The sequence below is a fragment of the Stegodyphus dumicola genome, chromosome 11 (assembly GCF_044657685.1).
Source record: "Stegodyphus dumicola isolate Sdum_Otavi_A_Nest chromosome 11, ASM4465768v1".
Classification (NCBI taxonomy): Eukaryota; Metazoa; Arthropoda; class Arachnida; order Araneae; family Eresidae; genus Stegodyphus; species Stegodyphus dumicola.
This window is the reverse complement of record NC_140778.1, coordinates 69,654,854-69,679,931: the sequence shown is the minus strand read 5'-3', so window position 1 is coordinate 69,679,931 and position 25,078 is coordinate 69,654,854. Positions and strand designations below refer to the sequence as shown.

The following is a 25,078-nucleotide window of genomic DNA, read 5'->3' as shown; positions in this document are numbered from 1 at the left end:
TCCAGAGTTAAAATAGCTTCGTCGTTATGAAAACCAGTTACCTGCGTGTTGACTTAAGACTTTCAAGACCAGGCGGATAGCCGTGCTGGGCAGTAGTGCACCTGTTTCTGTTTTTCCAGAGTTAAAATAGCTTCGTCGTTATGAAAACCAGTTACCTGCGTGTGTGTTTCGCCAATAGTGCCAGGACAGGACGATGTCTTCTGAAACTTCCATTTGTGACCGTAAAAATGAGCCCCGCCAACGTCAACGCTTATTAGGATACGAGTCCTCCACTTCAAGACGTCCTTACCAGATAAGTCTTTTTTTTTTTTTTTTTTTTTTTTTTTTTTGTGTTTGAACTTTAAGTAAGGTTTCAACGATTTCCCTGGAATGTAAAATAACAACGTCGAATCTTAATTTAATTCACAGGCTTTCAATTGTTTCCCTTTCCCCTTCTTACCAAGACAAACCTTAAGGTTTTTATAAGAATTTAAATGTAAAAAAAAAAGGTAACTGACCAATTGAAGAATTCCCCTTAGACTCTCTGATGAGGATAAGATTTTATTTTATTGGTGATGAATTCGAATAAACTAATTATTTAATCTGGAAACCTATTACAGTATGTTTCTTTATATATTTAATATGTTTTTCCTATATATCTTGTATATGTTTTTCTTATGTTTACGATCCTCTCACGGCGCGGTCCCGGGATGCAATTTTTACTACGCAATGCATTACCGTTTTACCTATACGATCACTAAAAGTTTGGTAATTGGCAAATTCTTAAGAGTTTAGTTTCCTCCTAAGAGGAAGTAGAAACCTCTCACGGCAAGTAGTTTCTTATTTAACAATGGTGCCGTGAAGTAAGCTTCATAACAGTTGCTGGTTCGCATAGAGCAAAGCCGTCCTATTTTTTATATTTTACCTTTGTTCTTATATGTTTGTAAATGGTGCACTTTTTGCTTTATAAAGGATTGAATTATGTTGTTCTTATCGTCCAGTTAATGTTTTTGTGCCTTTAGTTAACCTGCATGTTACAGTTGCAGAATAGTCAACAATTTAAAAGTTATTTAAGTGCTTCATCACGACTGCCGAAATATCACAGTGTAAGAAAAAGAATATGTAAAAGATTAAATTAGCAGCGTAAATTAATTTCCCTCCTCTATTCTAAAAATAGCAACATCTATTTGCGCTGTGTCATTTCGAGAAAAATCTATGTCACATGACTCTTACGTAATTCTGGACATGTAAATGGAACTAAAACTCAACCAGCCAATAGTAATTTTACAGCAATATTAACTATCCAATCAGACTGCATTGGAACTAAAACTCAACCAGCCAATAGTAATTTTACAGCAATATTAACTATCCAATCAGACTGCATTGAGAACCAAAACTAACTCAGTCTGACGAGATTTTATCCTGAACATTACGCACTTGCTTTCCACGCTTTTGCCTAGCTACACAGTTTTTTGTGTGCTCTGCTTTCTTGCTACAAAATTATAAAAAATGTAAGGAACTTTAGGAACGGGTACATTTGGTGTGCCGACTTGTGCGTGGCCGCGCCATGTTGCCGAAAATAAAACTGAAGATTTAATCTGCATTCGCCTCCAATTTCCATGTCATTATGGATCAACACGTCTATGGCACCAAAGTTTCTGCTCCTGAATATATCCTATATATATATGTAATAAATTCAAAATCAGAAGCAATGACCAGGGAATTGGAGGCGAATGCAGATTAAATCTTCAGTTTTATTTTCAGCAACATGTTGCGGCTACACACAAGTCGGCACATTAAATGTGCCTGTTCCAAAGAGCTTACATTTTTGATAAATTTAGCAAGAAAGAATCAACAGACAGCAGGGTAGCTAGACCAAAGCGTGGAAAGCAAGTGCGTAATGTTCAGGATGAAATCTCAAGTCAGACTGAGTTAGTTTGGGTTCTCAAAGCATTCTGATTGGATAGTTAATATTGCTATAAAATTACTATTGGCTGTTAAGCGTTTTTGTTCCGTTTACATCACCAGAATTACGTAAAAATCTTATGACTTGGATTTTTCTCGAAATGACGCAGTGCAGAGAGGAATTTTTAGAATAGAGAAGGGAAATTTACCTTGTTAATTTAATCTTTAACATATTCTTTATTTTCTTACATACCCCCCCTTTCAAGAAGAAAAAGGCGTAGCGACAGAGGAGCCTTTTTAAAGAGAAAGCGTTAAAGCACTAGCAAATGAAAAAAACATAAATCATAAAATTTTTGATCGTATAAAGTATAATTTATAAATATCAATTTTTTAAAAATAAATTTTAAGTTTTAGAGTCCTATTGAATTTCTCAGCATTTCAGTCCAAAAGTGTTTTTGTTTGAGAGTTCACATAATCATAATTCTTCAGGGAGGGTTCTTGTTATTATAGAATATCACAAAATAAACTTTTACATAATCATTACTTATATTTAATGTAACGCACATAAATATTTATGATACTAATTTCCATATTGATATAATTTATCACCATAAATATTAGGATTAAGATTTTCAGAAATTATGGTTTCATCCTTATCATCTTTCATTTACAATTCCTGATTATATAAAACTGGAAGGCCTCGCAATATTTCTAAACAAACATATCCATCAATAAGGCTGTCCTCTTGAGCTAACCAGTGTGTTCTCTGCACTAGTAGCCCAGGGTGCCTAGGCAGTTACTTGAAAAGGCTTCCGTTCCTTGCATATAAGGTAACTGGCCTTTGAGAACTGCACTAAAACATTCCATAATTTAAAAAAAAGTAAAATAATATTAAAAAAATTGCACACACTCATAAAATTTGAGCCTCCAACATTATCTTACATGAAGAGGGTAAAAGGAACAACTGTACAGAAGTAATTACAGGCCTCTGTTTAAGGAACCAGTACACCCTCATCATACTCTATAATTAACACACGATCACTCACAAATTTTAACATGCATTTACCATAATTTCATATTACTTATCTGTACTAATTTCATTTATTTTTTACATCTACTTCATTTTTAGAATAATTATAAAATTCGTATTCAAAAATTTCAACAAAAATCCAAAATATAATTATTTATCTCAATAACCTTCCCTAAAAATAACTAAAAATCTAAGAATTACTTATTTACTTTTCTAAATTATTAGAATTCAAATTTCTAATATTATTAAATTATATTTTTTGATATCACAGGGTTACATTCTTAATGTCCAAATTATTAAGAAAAATAACAGTTCCCAATGGAGGTTTAATTACGCAAATACAAAAGCGAAGATATATTTCTGGCACGTACTTACTTCAGTTGTAAAATTTAATCCAAAGAATATCCTAATTTATTCGCATAAGAGCCATATTAAGATACGCAGTTCGATGACCTTGAAAGCACTGGAATGATTGCATCGTTAGCACTTGGAAAACATTCATCATTTTACTATAAACAAACGCTGGATTAATTTTGAAAGGCTGGCTCCAGATTTCATTTTTAAGCACTCTTAGCAATTCTATGATTCGAATTTTTTTCCACATTTTTATATTACTGTTGAATTACATTGCACTTATTAAATCACCGCATATACGCACACATATTGATAATCTTGAAAATTAGAGCAAATATATCTTGAAGATTAGAGCATGAAGGCATTAATTAACTAGTTCGCTTCACAATCGTAGCCACAGTTTGGATGATAAAACACTTCTATGAAGAAATGGCACACTTTGAGGATTTAAAACACCTTTTTTTTTTCTTTTTTTTTTCTTTTTTTTTTTTTTTTTTCTTCTAAACATTTAAAATGTGGCTGCACACTTCGTTTTCACTTTCGTTAGAACTTTTGGACTTGCAGATACTCGATATACATTACACGTGGAATTTGAAGAGATGGTTGGTTATTGCAGATTATAACTAGATTAAAATGTAAACCAAATTCTTATCAAGGTAATATTGCGTGGACAAAATTGTTACCTCAAGTAACTGAAGGATTTTATAATAATACCCCTCATTCTGTAACAAAATTCCCACCATCGTACTTAATGTATGGAAAATTACCTTATGATTCCTTAATTGAAAATCAAGAATTATATCCACCAATAGAAGAAGCTAGAAAAATAGCTCAAAAAAGATCTGGTGATTATCATAATGTTAATAAAGAAAGATATGACACTCATTATAAGCCTAGTAATCTTAAAATAGGTTATTTAGAATGAGGTATGAAGAAGGTATTTAGGTATGAAGAATTTCACTATCCTAATACACGTAAACTTTCTCCTCCATTTTCAGGACCTTACAAAATTCTAAAACAATATTCTGAAGTTACTTACGAAATTGATAAATCTAATCCTCTAACTAAAAAGAAAACAGAAATTGTTCATTTTAATCCAGCAAGTGAATTTAAATTAACTGTTAGAAATAGTAGAATTCCTATCTCTGTTCAAAATTAATTTAATTCTAATTTTCCAAAATTCTTTCCTGATTATGCCTTTTAATACCTGATCTAGACTTAAACCCTAACTATGAAAAATTATTTTCCCGATTTTGACCTTTTATATTAACATAATTTTGAGTCAGCTATGGTCATGAAACTGGCTTGGCTTTTTGTATACTTTTTCATACCAGCCACGATCCTCTGATCATAGTTTACCACACAAATGCTACCACACACACACACACGCACACAACTCACTAACACATATTTTTCACATAATTTTTAGATTATTTTGTAACAGGTTTTTTTCTTTCTTCTTGTTGTAAGATAATATTCATTTCTCTTTTCTAATTGCTACAAAAGACTTTAACTTCATCACACAAGTTATTTGTCTTGAAATTTTAATTTTGCAAGATTTTGTATTTTAATATGTAGGATTTTGTATTTTTATAAAAACACTTTGATACAATGTACAATGCCAAAAACCAGTTACCTTTTATTAGGCAACGGAGGTTTTTACATATTTTGTACTGAGCACCTCCCAACCATCAGCAAGCTAGTCACGCTGATCTGTTGGCGAGGACATGCCAAAACTTTTGATTCAAAGTGTTAATGCCTTATTGTATCGTATCATTATTTATACTGAATTGTATCGTAATGTTTTGTATTGAATTCTTACATTATTTTAAAATACATCAATGTATTGTTAATTACCTATGAAGAGAAGAATGAATGCACATAATACATTATTCATAAATGGTATAAATTCTATATCTCCTAAGTTTTATATGAAAAGAAAATTTTAAACATTTTCTGTTCAAAAATTATTAATGAATCATATTTATTGGAAAAACTGCATAATATTTGTGAATTCGTTAGTGCACAAGATGAAAATAAGCTGGACTTACTGGCATCAAGAGACTTTTAAAAAGTATTTCATTCCAACTATTCTTATGAAAGGGACTGTTCAATGGACATTTTAAGAAAACTTGAGGACTTTTATGCTTATAATTATTTATTATTATTATTATTATTCCATATAAAATTTAGTTAGATGTTTAATTTTTATGTGGGTTCCATATCGCTCAAAATAATAGATTTTGTTCAAAATAATGATGCATTTGTTTTTATTTTTGCTTACCCAAATTGCAATTCCATATTTCATTTGGGTATATACAGGGTGATTCTAAATTGCTTTTACAAATTAAAAGGGGTGATAGTACTCATCCAGATGAGCAATAATGACCATATAACATAGGGTAGCATTCCACTCTGAGAGGCAGAAAAGAGGAATATTAGAATTCGAATCGGAAACTTACAACAGTGTTGGGAGATCGAAGGAACGAGACCAAAAGTTGCGCAATCAGTTTAGTGAAAAACTCACAGAGAATGCGCAAAACGGATAAAACCAAAAACTTGGCGTTCCAGTGTTAATTTGAGCTCTGATGGAAAACGCTCAAATGTGCACCTTTGGTTGGCAAGGTCTCGACCTCGCAAACGATTGCAACAAGTTAATTATGTAATCAAGGGCTGAATATTATCAACTAACTCCAACTTCTGCTGTATGCCGAAATTAGCATGAAAAGTTCATGCTGTGTTCCGTCTGTCAGAATTTCGTGTCCCATAGAAGGGAGCTTTAAGTAGAATGAGCGCAGCATAGTAAGTCCAAGAGGTCAGGGTAGAAAATGGCGAAGGGAGGAAAAAACTGCAACTTTGGATAAGTATCAAACCTTACCTTGAGTTCGAGTTAGTTGATAATATTCAGCCCTCGATTAGATAATTAACTGGCTGCAATCGTTTGCGAGGTTGAGACCTTGCACATGAATGATATGCATTTGACCGTTTTCCGTCAAAGTCTGACCTCGAATTAACACTGGAACGCGGTTTTATCCGTTTTGTGCACTCTCTGCGAGTTTTTCACTAAATTGATTGTGCAACTTTTGGTCTTGTTCATTCGCTCTCCCGACCGCTGTTGTAAGCTCAGGTTGGAATTTTAATATTCTCTTTTGCCTCTCAGAGTGGAATGCGACCCTATGTTCTATGGTCATTATTGTTCATCTGGATGAGTGCTGACACCCCTCTTAATTTGTAAAAACAATTTAGAATCACCCTGTATACCATACGATTCTATAATTACGTAGTCAGTTGTGGTGCATGTATTAAATATCACTTTGTTTCTTTGGCATATTTTACGCATTACAATGACGCAGCGTATTGCTTATGACGTGTAATATACTATTATACTAATTTTCAAATGATGTCATGAGTAAAATAACACATTACTCTCAATCTAACTTTGGCATCGGGTACATCCGCCAGTTGTCTTATAAAATTCTCTCTGTTCGTATTATACGAATTTTCAAATGATGTCATGAGTAAAATAACACATTACTCTTAATCTAACTTAACTGGCATCGGGTACCTCCGCTAGTTGTCTTATAAAATCGTCCCTGTTTGTGTATTTTCTTTGTTAAAATAATTTGTTTAATACGCCTATCAAAGTAATTAAATTTCATATTAAAATAATTTTATTTTGGTAAGATTGCAATCAATAAGTTTAATAGGATACATGCACATTCTGGTCTATAAATATTTCAATGCGGCGAAATATTGCTATCATGCTTATATCAACTGGAACAGAGATAAGTGAACTAAAATGTGCACCATACACTTTCTGCCGAAGCACAATTAATGAATGGAATCAAAGTGAAGAATGCCATATTGTTCTGTTATCAGTGCTGATAAGATTTCTAACGGTCGCTCCAAATTATCTCAATAATTTGAAAGTACCCTATATTTCGGCAGCTGTAATTTCAAACTACACTTTTTAATTTTCATGTAAATTCGCTGTATAATGCGCACTCTTATCTTTATGAAAAACCTGAAAGATACACGTGTGATGCTGTTATCTTTTGAAGTCATTCAATCAAAGATTTTTCGCAGGGTTTCGAACAACGGTATCCTGAATTGACAAACGATGAGGGGAATGATACGTACGTGGGGAAAGTGCTTGAGAAAGTAAATCTGAGAAAAAGAGTTAGTTGTATTCAATGCAACTGAGCACAAGAATGTTATTCTAGGGTTTCGAGAAAAGGGGGAAAATAATTTCGGATACTAATGTACTTCCGAATGAATTCGCGGAATAAGGAGACAGAACTTTTCTCTTTCTGTATTCATCGAAGGCTGAACATTGAAGGCTTTTGTAAATCGCATTTGCTTTAATTGAAATGCAGCTGATATAGTATTCCTTTTAGTAGTAAATGCGGCTCCTATCAGAAGCTGGTTTCAAATGCTAAGATATTCAGTTTGTGAAAGAAAATGGAAATTGTGCCAACCAAGGATATTTGGTATTGGTGAAAAGCTCCATACATGAGTGGAAGAAAAATGATGTAATAATTAATATGCCAAATAATGAATATGACTTGAAGAAAGGGTAACGAAATGCCCTATTCTAAAAGTAAGCGTTACCAGCTGGGTCCTAGAAAATCACCAAAATCGCTAGGAACAGCACTTAGGAACATGGTAGAATTTTTTTTTTTTTTTTTTTTTTTGCTCATCTTTTCCTTATTTTTTAAACCTTTTATTTTTATATCTGGTGTATAACACACACCCGTAAATTTAGATCTCATTTGTTGTATTAAATGTCTGCATTATACGCCAGAATATACGGTAAGTACAACACATTATTGTGGGTGCTAATTTTTGGAATAATTTTAGAAATTCTAGAGTTTGTAGATATAGAATGAGTGACGCAAAAATATATAAGTTTGCTTTACATCTGCAGGGCTAAATTAGTGAATCTTCTGAAAAATCTAGAGTGGCTAGATTTTAAATTGAATTTAAATAAATTACTGCGATAATAATGGAATTTTGCATATAATTGTCTCAAAGAAAAGTGCAATAATTTCATTAAATTAATAATACTGTAACATATTTTAACTATTGTCATTAAATACAGATATAAGAATTATTTTTCTAATGAAAATATTGCTGCTTGCAGATTCATTATGCTTTGAATAAAATTTATTTTATCAAAAGGAACTCTTCAGAGTTCTGGAATTTTCCACAAAAATACTCGTACAGTTCTTCTCGTTATCAAGGAGCACAATCAGAGTTGCCCTTCAAGCTACTAAAGACATTAAACACAACTCAATGCATAGAGCATCTAAAAGAGGAAGCTCTCACGGATACTCTGTAGAGTCATTAGGTCAATTGGAAGCAGAAAAGATGAAAAATATGCAACCGCCTTCGCCGGGAATTGAACCACGGACTTCTGAATTACCGGCCCAGCGTGCTTCCGTTACAACACGAAGACACGCTAGAGAAGTGGGAGAAATACCTTGTATACTCCCCTTTTTAAAGGGCGATTAGGGTTTTAGGGGACCTAGTCGCCAAATCCTGGGTGCGGAGAATCATCATTCACAACCCTTTTAGTTCGGGCGCCACTTGTAGAATCATTAGGTTAATTGGAAGCAGAAAAGATGAAAAATATGCAACCGCCTTCGCCGGGAATCGAACCGCGGACCTCTGGAATACCGCCACAGCGTGCTACCGTTACACCACGAAGGCACGCTATAGAAGTGGGAGAAATACCTTATAACTCTAAATTCAGCTCAATATACTCTAAAATATATTCTACATTCAGCTCAATACTCTAAATTCAACTCAATAATCTAAATTCAGCTCAATACTCTAAATTCAACTTAATAATCTAAATTCAACTTAATAATCTAAATTCAGCTCAATACGCTAAATTCAACTCAATAGTCTAAATGTACGTAAAATTCAGCGCAATATACTCTAAAATATACTCTAAATTCAGCTCTGAATTCAGCTCAATACTCTCAATATTCTAAATTTAGCTGTGAACTCACAGTTGGTAACTGATGCTCTCTTCGTACTTATTTAGTCAAGAAATCTCTAGCACCTTCCATTTCTCGAAATTACGAGAAGGCGTAAATGGTTAAAGGTACATCTAAACACCAGATACGATTACAGTTGCATATAGAGATCAATTACATTATCAATTAGTTTTACAGGAACCAGATTGAAATGTCACTGTGGCGACGTTTGACTATTTCTCGCCAAATTTTGAAACTTAAATTAGTCACAAAACCATCTCTAGGTTGGCGATATCTCGCCAGCTTAGCGAAGTAGCCATTTACTTAATGTTAAATTGGTTTGCCTGTGTAACTTTATTTTTCTGGCAGATTTTCTCCTCTTTCAAGAATTTCATATCGCATTATACAAAAAATACTCCAATTTCACATATAATTACAATAAAATTATTTACAATATAGAGTCATTAAGTTATTTTAAAACAAGAGACTTGAAAAATATGCAATGACCTCGTCGGGACTCGAACCTGGACCTCTAGAATACGCGCCGAGTGTGCTAACCGTTGCATCACGAAGATATGCAGAAAGAGGGGGACAAAATACATTATATACTCCCCCTTTCAAAGAGCGGCTGGGGATTAGGGAACCCAGTCGCCAAATCCTGGTGGTGAAGAATCATCATCCACTACCTTTTAGTTCGGGCGCCACTGTACAGACATTCGGAATTTTTGTAAGCAGGCGACGTAAAAAGTGTGCAGTGTCCTCGTTGGGGCTCGAACCTGGACCTCTCGAATACGCGCCAAGTGTACTAGCCGTTACACCAGGAAGGCATACAGAAAAGAGAGAGAAAATACCTTATATAGAAAATTTGTAACATTATTTATTTTTATTGTTTGATTTAGTTGATTGAGAATAAATTACTTCATTCAATGCCCATTCTAGTCCTCCCATTTTTTTAGTAGTTTCTGGAGGTTTAACATTTGTAAGATGCTTATTTTATAACTGTTTGTTTATCTTTTTCAAAAATAGCTTTCATCTATCCATTCATCCTTCATCATCACCGAAGTCGTTGATTGTTCAGAAACTATTGATTTAAAATGCTGCAGTTTCATCTACTAATATAACATCTCAGTTGATACAAGATCGCTGTTCCATTAAACCCGTATCAAGTAGACTGATGAGTAGGTTGACTGGCAAAGATGTCTACCGATCTATAGTCACCATGATACTAAAGTCAAACACTACAAAATACTATAACTCAAAGTCATACTATATTCAAAATGAAATATTAAAAAATAGTGCCTGCAGATGGGAGTTTAAATATATGGATTTTTCAATTTCGTTCTTAATAAGGTTTGTAACAAATATTCTGTTCCGTGCGCACCAGTTCGTAACAGACTGAATGCACACAAAAACAGTGATAGCTTGATAAAATTAACTTTTGCCAAAACAGATCTGGAACTTTAAAAATACTGAAATTTCGATATCTATATGATGCGCAATCTTAGTACAACAGAGCACAATCAGTAGTTGTACAGTTTTCCCCGGCCGCTGAGAAATCTCTAGTACCTTCAACTTCTTGAAATTACTGGAAGACATATGAGGGCTAAATACGGTTACAGATACATATAAGGATCAATTACGTTTGTTCAATCACACTAACAATTACAGCTGTACAGGGACCGACCAAAATGTCGCCAAATTTGGCGACACAAATTAGTAGCCAAAACCGTTGCCAGCTTGTGATATCTCGCTAGTTTAACTACATAGTCATTTGCCTCAATGATAAATAGACTTGCCCCTGTAATTTTATTTTTCCAGCAGCACTTCGTCTCTTTCAATCATTTCATGTTACATTATACAAAAAATACTACAATTTTACCTATAACTTCACTAAAGTTATTTACATATATACAATCCGTAACAATTCTATAAAGCAGTGGTTGCTAAAAGTGTTTACGACGAGGCAGTTATTGATGTGCCTCGAAAAGTTCTTAATCTTTGTATATATCGTTTCAAAAGAATGTAGTAAAGTATATATATATATATATAATTACAAAATAATTCTTTTGAAAACAAAACACAAACGTTTCATGCAAATAGTATGCTTTTCTGTTTCTTTGACTAAAAAATAAAATTAAAATTTTCCTTGAAATATTTTAACGTTTTCCTTTTAGTTTCAAAATTAAATTTACGTACAAGATTTTTAGCCTTTTGAGCGATTAATTTCTTGCCAAAGCTTTTTAGTTTCTCCAAAGAATCGCCTATCAGATTTAAACTAGAGTCTAATGAAAGTGAAGGGAGTTCTTAATTTCGTTTTGTATGTTCTAAATAAGTAGGTTCTAAGTAGGTAAGATGTAGGTTTTTCAACTACATTTTAGTTCATTGGATTTTCTGTTTAAAGATTCACATTTAAATTAAAAAAGTTTTGTATTTTCACTTTTGTTTTTCAATTTCGTTTTCAATTCTTTTAAAGGGATAGAATTCTCTTTATTGATTATTCTAATGTTTATAGTTAGAAATTGTTTCCCTTGCTTTGGGGAAGGGCCAGAATTTTCGGATGAACTATTATAATTATAATTTAAATACAATGAAATGGTTCATCGGCTAATTCTGGATACAGAAAACCAAGGATTTTTGTTGTAGAAGAGAGATTTCAATTAATTTCAAGGTTCCTCTTCCCTGATGAAGTGACATTGAGATTGATTGAATTCCTCTTTTGTTTTTGTTCATTTTTCTTTTAATTTTATAAATTTTGAAGAGGGGATTTTGATTGTTTGAAATGTTTTGGTTTTTATTGCATTTCTATGATTATTTGAAATTTATTAATTATAAATTTTTTTTGGTCTTTGTGAAATATTAGTTCTAAATTTCTTACTATATATATATATATAAATTTAAACAAATTTAAATTTAAATTTTAACAAACACGTATAAAAGTAAAAAAGCAAATTTAAAGCCAACATAAAGAAAAAAAGCCAAAATAATTTTTAAAAATGTGCAAACATATAAAAGATTTAATTCTCGAACTAAGCTACAATATCATTTAAATTCAGAAGCATAAGCAAATCAAGTGCAAAACTAATCCATGAAAATAAATTCACTAATTTAGCAAATTAAAATTAAACCAAACAATTTTTTTAAAATGCATAAGTGAATGACTGTTGAGTAGGCTGGAGACAGACTTATCAAGGGAAAGTTGCCTCCAAACCTAACTCTCCAATCATTCATTTCGTGTTTCGTCATTCATGCCGGCAATGGTAAAAGTCAAAACCAAAAGTAAAAAGAATTAATTTAATAATTTATTAGATTTAAAACTATTTAAAATTAATTTAATAATTTATTAGATTTTTCTTTACCTCTAAATATTTTTAATTTTAATTAATTAAATTAATAATAATTTAAATTTATTTTTTATTTATTTTAATTTTTAGCTGTTTTATTTATTTCTTCTTCTTTCCTTCCTCACAGTCTTCCATAGGGCTCCGGCACTTCTAATTTTAAAAATTAAGCCCTGTATATATATATATATATATATAATTTATTTATTAAATAATATTGATTAATTGATTATATTATTTCCTAAGTTTAATTAAAGTAGAATTATCTTAAAAGGGTGAATCCATACTAGTAAGTTATATTTTGAAAGATGTTTTGAAGTAACTTGAAAGTAAAATGTTAAGAATGTTTTAACGGGGACCGGAATTAAATCATCATGAAGAACAAAATTTCAATTGTAAAAGGAATAAATTAAAGGCAAGAATTAAATTAAACGCATGTAATTACCGTCATTGATTGTAAATTAGTTGACTTTTCAAGGGGAACAAACCAACTCCCCTTCAATGAACAATAATTAATAAATAAATAAATACAAAGGTGGATTCACTCTTTTAAGATAATTCTACTTTAATTAAACTTAGGAGATAATATAATCAATTAATCAATATTATTTAGTAAATATATATATATATATATCTTTGACTGAGAAGCGTACCATTTAAGAGGTCGCGCGAGGGCGGGAGAGATGATGCTAAAAAAAAAGAGGACGGTAAAAAGAGAGCCGTAACCTTAGAAGTGAAATAGAAAAGAAATATATATAGGATGGAGGAATAGAACTAGCATAAGTTTAAAGGGGAAGAAGCATAAGTTTAAAGTTGTTTTAATTTTTTTTCTCCATCTTTACAGTCTCTTAGAATTTTAGTCATACGGCTCATTCTTTAGAGAAAATTATGAGGATTCTAAATGGCAAATATATTACAACAAAAGATTTTTCAATGTATTTAAATTATTATTATAATTATAGTCAGAGAGCTAGAAAAATGACGGAGCAGAACGTATCTGTGTTGAAGATTTCCAGTGGAATAGCTGGCCAAAGGGTAAACTGTGACTGAAATTTAAAGGCGTTATTATCTACCAGGAAATTGTAATTCCTTTTAGATTTAAATGAATTATTATTATTAATTATCATCGAGCTTAAATTTTATGATTATTTTTATTCTCTGAGCTTATAGTAGTTTTCAGTTACGACCTCCAGTAGAGGCTTATCTGCTTTTATTCAATGTTTTTCTTTTGAATGAATTCTTGATTCATGATTCTTTCTCCATATTCTCAGCTGTTAGTAAACTTCAACGAATGCAGACCCGAAACAGATTAGATAATTATTAGGCGCCTGGAGTGCAGAAAGAAGGTGATTGTATATTCGATCTCTGCCAGTAAGACCAACAAACGATACCTTACACGATTTGCCGCCGACACAACGATTCAAAGAATTAGGCAGCAGTTGATGGATTCAGACTTTGATGTAAAAACCATGGCTGCTAGTTTCTTGCTCACATCATGGTGTTCGATTCCATCAGCAGTGACAGACTTGTTATCATGAAAAATAATCTGACAGTGAAATGAATATGTAACGAAATATTCGGGCTACCATAGTCAGTCTATATATTGAAAAACGTGCCACAGGTTGACCATACGTGCTTCAACAGTACTCTGTACTAGCAGACACGGCTAGGAAAACTCAGACATCGCGCGATGATAACTTCCAATACCATGTTATCCCTGATATCTGGCTTCTATATTCATCTGATTGAAATCCTATTGGCTATCATTGTGGTATTTGAATGCAGAATCACTCTTGAACTTGCCTGTAGCAATAAAGATGAATTAAAAACGAAATTCTGCCAGACATTTTAAGATTTGTAAAATTTCTCTTCTAAGATTATAAAATGTGCTTGTTTTTGCCTCCGAGTCCTCTGCAGGCTTTGTTCGATGTTAAAAAGAGCTTTTTTCATCAAGTTCCATGTGTTTTTCATGTACTTTACTCTTTTTACTGGAAGCTTCAGTAAATATTTAAAATTAGAATTTTTAGAGATTTTTTTTAATGCATTTTCTATTCTAATTTTGCTGGTGTACTTTCTATTTACGTACAATATTATGAATTAATTCAAGATTTTTATTACTTAACTCTTAAAAGCTGTATCTGTTTAATACTTCTTCGTGATTACATGGATCGCGAAAAGACTTGAAGTATATTTATAATTAAAAATTAATTTCAAATTACCAATTAATTGTTAATAGTTATATAAAGATATCTTTATTATTTTATTAAAGTACTGTTTTCTTCTGGCAATCTTCCTTTTTCCTTCAATTTTTTTTCTTCCAGAATAACTATATAACTAAATATCTCGTTAAGTCCCATCTAGATGCATTTGAGTAGCGAGATTAAAAGGTTTAGGAAACACCTTTTTAACGAATATATATTTACATATGCAGAGTCCATCTGAGAGGTAGAAGTTAAATCTATGGAGCTCCTTGATTTAGAAAGGCGTTTTAATGCATCAGAAAGCATACCAAATACATATACGGGACACAAAATACAAATGTAAAATAATTAAATCTGACAGCTTTCAGATTTTACATTACCCCCAAAGGGACGTTTTTTAACGTTTTCTGTGTTACCTTTATTTATTAAATATCATGTTCTTCGCACATTAACCATAAAATTCAATCCAACAGCAATATCGCAAAATATTTAAAAGAGCATATCTTTAGAATTTCAGATACACAGTCTCGCGCGTTGGAGGTAAAAATGTTTTTGTTCTCGTGCAACGTTGCCATTGCTAACTTTGAAATCGTTAAGTTTCGTAATCAGAAACTCATAAATGCCTTACAAAATATGAAATAGATAATAAAACAAATTCCAAATTTGGGCTTCCAGATGCCCATATTCGGGTGGAGACGTACGTTATTCAAAATTCGATAGCTCTATGTAACGTTGTTTTATCACAATGCGGGAAACTTACATACATACATTCATGCAGATTCTTCATTGTTTAATTTCTTTAAATGTAATACAGGGCGATAATATTTTGTGGCAACAATTTGTATCCATAAACAAGCGATTCGGCGAACGGACAGGAAGACAAAAGTTTCAGTGCACAAAATCGTCCCACTCGACAAAAAGATACTGAAGTTAGTGCACTAACTGATTTAATTCACCGTTCTACTAAGAGTTTCAAATGTAAACAAATGGCCGCCTCATTAGGCTTAGCGCCACTTAAACGTTTAAATTTTTAATAATTCTACAACTATTTCATGCAGATCAACTAAAGGCGTAAAAATCTTAACCGGAACCTGTGAACAGAACAATTCAATCACGTTTAAAGCAAAAAATGCGTAATTTATCGACATACAAGAATAAAGAAAAATATCTCACCAAGTCGGCAAAGAAAGTATATATATATACATATATACAGTACAAAGTCCGTAAGTCAATTTGATACAAAATGCCAAAACGAAATTAATAGCCCTTTTGAGCTAACGCTTCTTTGGGCTAACAGGATACGAATAGAAAACTACTGACGTCTTACATCTAACTATAAATTTTAATTCTTGGTGCCAACTCTGAAAGATATTCCAAATAACTCTAAATATGATTAAACTATATATTACTCTGATTTATTACTTTAACATTTTGTCAGTTTCTACATATATATAGTTATGCATTAAAATATTGCATTAAAATTGCTTATTTCACATTTAGTTCTAACACAAATCAAAGGGAGTCATTGCTTTTAACAAAATTACAGAAAATCTTATTTTAAAATTCAAATTTTTTTAATAGAATTGTAAGGATTATGTTAATTTTAATAACAGTTAAATTTTAAGTTAAAGTTCCTTAACTTCAACTTACTACTTCCGGCAAGAACGTAGTTTTGGAATCTTGCTGAATATTTAATGAGGAGGAGCGGTATTTAAACCACGAAGTTACTTACTGAGTCAGAGAGAATCTGAGTTTCTGATTTACGCGCGTTTGCCCTTTATTCCTCTCTTTCTCTCTCTCTCTCTCTCTCAAAGCTGTTATTACGCTCGGCCGTACTCAGGCCCTCGATAAGCTTCGTAGTCAAACAAGTTAAGGGGCCAACTCGATTTGAATCTTGATAGCTTCGGCTATATTTCTTTAGTTAATCTTAGTTTTAGTTTAATTCTTAGTCTCTTAAGTTCGAGCCCAAGTGTCGGCTTTGTTTGTACACTCCAAGGCGTCGTTTTGTTAAATCTTATTGGAATAATAAAGGGTTAGTTACCCTTCTATCTTGTTGTTTCTTGTCACCCGAACTTGAGCGATTATTCGCTTATCAGTTCTTAAGATTCTTCACTTCCAACATTAACTTAGAATTACAAAGTGAGGAACTCTACAGAATGATTATATAATCTTTAAGGTTTTATTTTAATTAGAAATTAAAGAGAATAGTTAAAATACAGAGCATTTGCTTCTATTGTGTAAATTTAGTAAGAAAAAAAAGTTAGGAAAAAATATTGGTTTTGTAGCTGAATTTAGATTAAGAGGAAAACTGCAGTGAAAAAATTAAACATGTGTTGCTATTTAAATATGTGAATAATAAATATGTGTATCTCTAAAGATAAGAAAGTTTATGAAACATGATTTTTAGGCTAAGATATTTTTTCTTATCTTTTGTTACTTTGTGAAATATTTTAATAATTACTATAAACAGTGTGAATCCTTTTTCAAAATAGGGCTAAATTACATCTTAGTTGTTACCGAAAATCATTCCAGTTCATAGAATTAAATAGAAGACAAAATTGCATTATTATTAGAGTTGTAAAATAATGTCTGTAAAATTCGTGTAACTGTATTTCACAGTTATTTGCACCAAAGACATTTTCATTGACGTGATTCACATTATCCACAAGTAACACGATCCAATTATCTCACAGGCCATGGGCGTTTCGGGATGCCATGGGCTACTAAAGTTAAAATATCTGAAGTGGAAAACCCATGACTTCCTTGTACGGGCCTATTAAATTTACATATTTTTTGCTGCACTTAATTTAAATTTATTTCGTCGAATTTCATTAGAGATATATTTCTCATTTAATCATAAATTCAATTCGCACTATGCGGCAAGGAAAACTGTATAAAAATTCAAAACATCTTCATTAAAATTTGCAAACTACAGAAAGACCTAAAACACTAAATACAGATAAAAACAATTAAAAAAATAATTTGTACAATTCTAGTTAGTGTTTGTATCGAAAAACAGGCGATTCGGCCAACGGACAGGAAGACAAAAGTATCAGTGCACCAAATTGAAAATTGAATCGTCCCACTCGACAAAAAGATACTGAAGTTACTGTACTAACTGATTTAATTCACCATTCTACTAAGAGTTTCAAATGTAAACAAATGGCCGCCTCATTAGGCTTAGCGCCACTTTTAAATTTTTAATAATTCTACAACTTTTTCATGCAGATCAACTAAAGGCGTAAAAATCTTAACCGGGATCTGTGAACAGAACCATTCAATCACTTTTAAAGCAAAAAATGCGCAATTTATTGACATACAAGAGTAAAGAAAAATATCTCACCAAGTCGGGAAAGAAAGTATATATACTACTTTGTACTGTGTATATATATACAGTACAAAGTCCGTAATCCGGACTTGTCGGGACTTCGGCGATTCCGGATTAGGGGTTTTTCCGGAATATAGATCATCAATTTAAATCTGGTAAGATGGCATGCAGAAATTATACAATTAAAAATATGAAACCGTAATTTATGAAATAAAGAGCAATTATGATTTAAAGGGTATCGAAATTTACAAAAAAAAAAAAAAAGGCTTAATATTTATTTGTTTACTTTATTAAACATTTCTTTCAATGTAAGTTGTTTAAGTTGCTTCGTTTTTTTTGTGCTAATCGCGCATGCGTAAAGCATACAAAAAAAGTTCGTGGCTTTGAGGTCCGGATTATAGATCACTCCGGATAATGGACGTCCGTATTAAGGAATTTGCACTGTATATACATATACGTTTGGTGTACGTATATGTATATACAGGCAACAAGTCTCGTATACAAATTTCAACATTCTAGGGTTAATCTTTTTTGAGTTATGTGAGATACATACATACATATGTGCAGACGTAACGAAAAAATTCCTTCTAAACATCAAATCTAGTTTAACTACTACTATGTTGTACTAGTTTACTACTACATCTAGTTTGTACTCTATTGTGTGCAAACGTACCCCATGCTTGATCTTTTCTTATTCACCCCAAAGCTGTAGAAGAATCACTCAGAACATTGTTTTACATCTCATAAGTTTCAAGTCCGATAGAATCGATTTTGCATGTCTGGCACCTATCAGACATGAGAGAAGTTCGAGACATGGAATCATAAGTTCTTTAATAGGGCTTACTCGGCTTCTCATGCTTACTAACTAGACCTTTACACCTTCGAGGGTTTCAGTTCTTAAAAATACACATGTGGCATAAGCTTTTTACTACCATCCCCACAAAAATGTGGAGAACTATCCTTCTGAATCTATTTTACAGTCCGTTTTGAATAAAATAGTAATTTCCCTCCGTACGTACAGATGTAATGAAAAAAAAAAAGGGGGGGGAGGAGTTTAAATGGATATTTGAGCAGTCAGAATGAATATTTTGTTGAAATATGACAGCCGAAATTTTCGCTATTACGTCGTACAAGGAAGTTGTAGACGTTGTTCGCTATTACGTTGTACAAGGAAGTTAGCCTTTACGTTTTACAAGGAAATTGCGCCTTTACGTTGTACAAAGAAGTAAAAATGAAACCTCTTACAGCGAACTAAACTGAAATTAAAATAAATTCATTTAATTTAGTCTAAGAAAACTACCTCAAAATAATTTCAGTAGAGTTATCTGTTTTATAAATGTTTATACCATTCATCATTAATATATTTAACGGAAAAAAAAAAAAGGCCTTGAGCATCATATGTAACATATTTAGTTTAGTTCTACCGTTTTGTTTATACAGCGTCTTTTTTTGTTCGTTACCGTTTTTAATCTTTAGTTACAATCAGAAATCTGTTTTATTTTTTAAAGCAAGGAAAGCCATCTTTTTCAGTTAGCGATAGAATCATATTTGTTATACATAGAAAGAGCTGCCAATCGATTTAAATAAGATTTAGCATGTACTCATCTGGTTTCGGTATTTTAAAAATGCCTTACTCATCAGCGTATCATAATTAATCATACAAAATATCAATTCATCTGATTTTTGTGAAACATATTACAACAAAATTATTTTACATCATGAGTGTCATAAATAAAGTTTCTAACTCTTCGTTAGCAGGTTTAACTGAAAAATTTCTAACAGTAGTTTTTGGATCACTAATCGTCTGCCCCCAAAACAAAATTTAAACCTATGTTGAGGTTTTATAACACCATACGTTTTGCAAATATTTATTATTATTATTTTTTTAATTTTGTTCAAAAGGTTTTTTTTCAGGAGGGAGAGGGGCAGGAAGAGTTTTGTTTATTTGTTTTCTTATTCTGACTTATGTTTAGTAACCAGTGTTGAAAGAAATAGAGCTTTAAAATTGCAGTTTAAGCCTAAAACTAAAAAGCCTCTGATAATAGAAATTTTTAATAGTAAAGCTTTTCTTCGAGGTATTAGATTGTAACTTAAAATTTTCAGAGAATGAAAGTATTTTAATCCAAAGGGACTTTGTCCCTGAAGAACTATTGTTTTTCGTTTTGCAATTTTGCGTTGAAAACTTTAAAAGGCTGTATCACTTTTCAAATCGTTGCCACCAAATACTATCGCCGTGTATTATATTTGAAGAAATTAAATAATGAAGAATCTGCGTAAAGGTATCTATGTTTCTTGCATTATGATAAAACATTCGTACCCCAGAGCTATCCAATTTTGAATGACGTAATCCTACTGCGAATATGGGCATCTGAAAGCCCAAATTTGAAATGTGGAGTTTGTTCTATTAGCGATTTCCTATTTTGTAAAACATTAACGCATTTTTGATTAACAAACTCAACGATTTAAAAGCAAGCAATGGCAACACTCTACGAGAACAAAAAACAAACAAACAAAAAAAGCTTTTTTTATCTCCAGTGCACGAAACTAAGTTCTAAAGATATGCTCATTTTAAAATTATTTTTCGACATTGCTGTCTGAATTTTATGGTTTATGTGCAAAGAACAGGATATTAAATAAATAAAGGTAACACACAAAACGTTAAAAAAACGCCCCTTTGAACGTAATTTAAAATCTGAAACCTTTCAGATTTGTTTTATTTATTTATTTATTTATTTATTTATTTTGGGGTTGGAGAAAAAATATAACTGTTATGAGTAACTGTTATCAGTTGGAGAAAAAATATAGCTGTTATGAGTAATATTTTTTTGTTGTGAAAAATGTTTTACGAGGAATGCTTTATATACATATATATATTTCATGAAAGTCATATACGTTCTCAGATGCAGTCTTTAGAATCTTAAGTAATACTTGAATTTTAAAATGTTGCTTTTCTGTTAAACAGCTGCTATGCTTTTTGACGCCTGTGAAAGAGAAACTACATACAGACCCAACCAACAATAGCACCGTCTGGGAACTGCGTGTGTGTGTAAGCAAACAAGAAGAATTAAACGCATACACATATATTATTAGAATGAAATGTATAAACCGAAATGCGCAGCAGGTGAATAACGGAGAAGTACCATTAAAATAATTCATTTCAGATTTCTGAGGCTACTACACCAAAAAATTCAAAAGAAATCCGAAACATCCAAAAATGTCCATTTACAATAAATGATGAATAATAACTTTTAATTTTACCAAAATAAATTACTTAAAAAATTAGTTTTTTAGCGTATAGCATTTAAATAAATTAGCTGGTTTTTATAGTCCAGTTTGAGAAATAAAAATTTCACTCAAATTTTCCCGTTTGTGAAGTTTGAAGGGTAAAGTATACAAAAAAGTTTCAATTTATATCATAAAAAATTTACTTCGTAGTCAAAAGCACAATCAGATTAATTGAATAGAAGTTTAGCAACGAATTATTATTGTATTGAAAAATAACAAACAGAATTTTTAAACTTACATAAACCAAACGAATGCCATCCTTCATTAATAACCATCCAGCAGCGCACACCCACCTGCTACTATGAGCAGATAACCGAACCGATGATGAATTCAGATTCTCACCCCCTATTGTTCTATGCCTATCGATTTTAACTCCATACATCAGATAATCATGATAGAATATTCTTTAGTCTAAACGATGAGAGATTAATCTTTTAAACTATGATAACAACAAGTTGGAAAGAATTTTTACACCATGATATACATCGGTGGATGCTTTTGATTATGCCTGGAGTTATTCGATTGTTTATTGTGTTATTGTTATCTGAATTTTCATGCCTTGCTTACTGTAATAATCAAAATATGCTCTTTCCAATGGATAACAAATATTTCTTTCCTTGTTTCCTGTTGCAAGAAATGGATTATTGGACTGTTGTCGTTTTATTCTTTCTAAGGATTTTCTGTTTCATCTCCTGGGAGAAAAGGAAAGATTCAGGTAAATAAGGAGCAAATACAAAAAAGAAAGGCCAAAATCTAGAGTGGGTTGTGAGGGAAAAATAACTTTTGCGTTTGTTTATTTTTCTCAGTTTGCGATAAAACCATAGACACTGTTGTCACCGACGATATATAAGATTTCAGTTTGTCTTATAACAATGCTGTTAAAGTGAGTTACTCAGTACAACGTAGGTAATCATTTAAAAAATTATTTTCCTGTATTACTTAATAATATTTTGAAGCAAGTGTTATTTTGTGGCAGGAGTGTTAAAAATAAAACTAGTTGAATGCCTGTAATTAATTAGTTGCCAACTTTCTTACTCTGCTTCTTGTTTAAGCTATCGATTGCATTCGGAATAAAATGTTATTGAATGATGAAAAGCTTTAGCAATATATAGATTGTAAAACTCTTTCTGTATATTTACATGTTTAGCCCAAAGGACGTTAGCCCAGAAGGGCTATTGATTTCAAAATTGAATTTTGCGTCGTCTCATTTTCCAAACTGTTGCCACCAAATATAATCGCCATGCATTATATTTAAAGAAACTAAATAATGAAGAATCTGCATGAACGCATGGAAGTTTTTCGCATTGTGAAGAAACAACGGTACCTAGAGCCATCAAATTTTGAATAGCGCAGTCGAACATGGGCATTTCGAAGCTCGAATTTTGAGTTTCAAATTTCTTTTATTATCTATTTAAAATTTTGTAAAACTTTAACGAAATTTTTATTAACAAACTCAACGATTTCAAAGCGAGCAATGGCAACACCGTACGGAAGAAAAAACGCTTTTATGCCCAGCGGCGCGAGACTATGTATTGAAAATTTTAAAGGTATGCTGTTTTGCTGTTTTTAAATATTTTGCGATATTGCTATTGAATTGAATTTTATGTGCTTTAAGTGCGAAAAACATGATACTTAATTAATAAAGGTAACACACAAAATGTTAAAAAAATCCTTTTGGGGGTACTAAAAATCTGAATGATCTCAGATTATTAGTATAAAGGGACAATTTGCCTAGAAGAACTATTAATTTCGTTTCGACATTTTGCGTTGATTCACTATAAGCTTTGTTTCACTTTTCAAATTGTTGCCACCAAATACTATTTAAAGAAATTAAATAATGAAGAATACGCATAAATGGATGTATGTTTCTTTCATTGTGATAAAACAACGGTACCTAGAAACATCGAATTTTGAATAAAGTAATCCTCCTGCGAATATGCATCTGGAAGCCTAAATTTGAAATTTGTTTTATTATCGATTTCATATTTGTAAAATGTTAATGAATTTTTCTTTGACAAACCAAAGGGCTTTCAAGGCGAGCAATGGCAGCATTGTAGAGAAAAAACATTTTTATCTCCAGCACGCGAGACTGTGTATCGGAAATTCTAAAGATATGCTCATTTTAAAATTATTTTGCGATTTTGCTCTTGAACTGAATTTTATGGTTTAAATGCGAAGAACATGATATTTAATAAATAAAGGTAATACACCAAATGTTGAAATAACGCCTCTTTGAACGTCATTTAAAATCTGAAACCTTTCAGATTTTATTTTTCTTTCTTTCTTTTTTTTTTATTTTATTCAAACAGCATCATACCTATTTTTAACATTTTGATATTTTTTTCTATTTATGCCATTGTACGTACGCTTAATAAAGAAATGCAGAAATAAATGCCAGAAGATTCAGAACGATAATTCTCGAGTTTAGTTTTAATATGATGCGAAGCTTATAAGTTGGAAGTAGTTGCTGTTATTTTTTATCTTATAAGGAAAGTAAAATACTTTTATGTTTTTCATATTTTTAACGTCTAAGATTTTTTTATGCAACATTTTTCTTCGGACTATGATTTGGCAAATTTCTCCAAGGACATATAACTGATGGATATTATCAAGGTGAATTTTATTCAATCATTAAAGTGAATTATCATCAAGGTGAATTTTATTAAGGAACGACGAATAATAAGAGCGGTATGATATTGCTTCTTTGACAACTGATGGGAAATGTTAATGTATGACGTAACTGAAATTTCGTTACGTCTTATAGCAGAAAATCATCTTGAATTGCTGTTTACAACTACATTCTGACAGACCTAACAAGAATGGTCATCTCGATACTTCGGTTAGTGTATAATTTGAAGAAATTCCAAGGATTAACAGACTACAATATTTGCCTTGCCTTTTTCAGCTCCCGATTACTTCCTGTTGGGAAATCGGAAGTAGCGCGTGGACATAAACTAATTGCACCCATTTGGGCTGATAAAGGGAAATATCCTTGCATAAATTCGAGTGTTAGAACATCAAATATTAACTAAAGTATTACAAAAAATACAATCATAAGAGCATGATTTTGTAAAATAGGAAAATGGAGTTCACTTGTTCTAAAACATGTTCCCCTCCATTTTTAACGTTCAGCAGTCACTATACGTCATATCTCTACGACTGGTTCATTAATAACATAAAATAAAGTAAAAAAGACTCATCCAAACCCTTCTGGGAATGTTTGACCGTCCTGCGTATCCAAAGCTTATAAAAATGGAAGTGGATATTTTTTAAGCCAACTGATGATTGCTAATTCACAATGAATGTAGCGACATTAGGTTAATTGGAAGCAGACGAGATGAAAAATTAGCACTTGCCTTCGCCGTGAATCGAACCTAGGACCTTTGAAATACCGGCTCAGTGTGTTGACCACTACACCACGAAGGCACGCTAAGAAGGCGGGAGAAATACCTTATATACTCCCCCCCCTTTTAAAGGGCGACTGGGGTTTTTAGGGGACCCAATTGCCAAATTCTATATGAGGAGAATCATCGTTCAACACCCTTTTAGTTCGGGCCCACTGTAGAGACATTAGGATTTTTGGAAGCAGGCAAGATGAAAAATTAACAACGCCTTCGCCGGGGATCGAACTGCGGACCTCTGGAATATTGGCCAAACCACCACTACACCACGAA

The 25,078-nt window shown here is 32.0% G+C and overlaps 1 protein-coding gene across 1 annotated transcript in view; it reads right to left on the bottom strand.

Annotated features, from left to right (window-relative positions):
• Positions 1–21,783, bottom strand: part of LOC118195570 (uncharacterized) — a 131,238-nt gene extending 109,455 nt beyond the window's left edge. The window contains exon 1 of the mRNA XM_035366900.2: positions 21,643–21,783. Within this exon, the coding sequence (XP_035222791.1) occupies positions 21,643–21,662 (20 nt within the window). The 5' untranslated portion in view covers positions 21,663–21,783. The remainder of the gene's footprint in view (positions 1–21,642) is intronic.
• Positions 21,784–25,078: the final 3,295 nt, after the last annotated feature.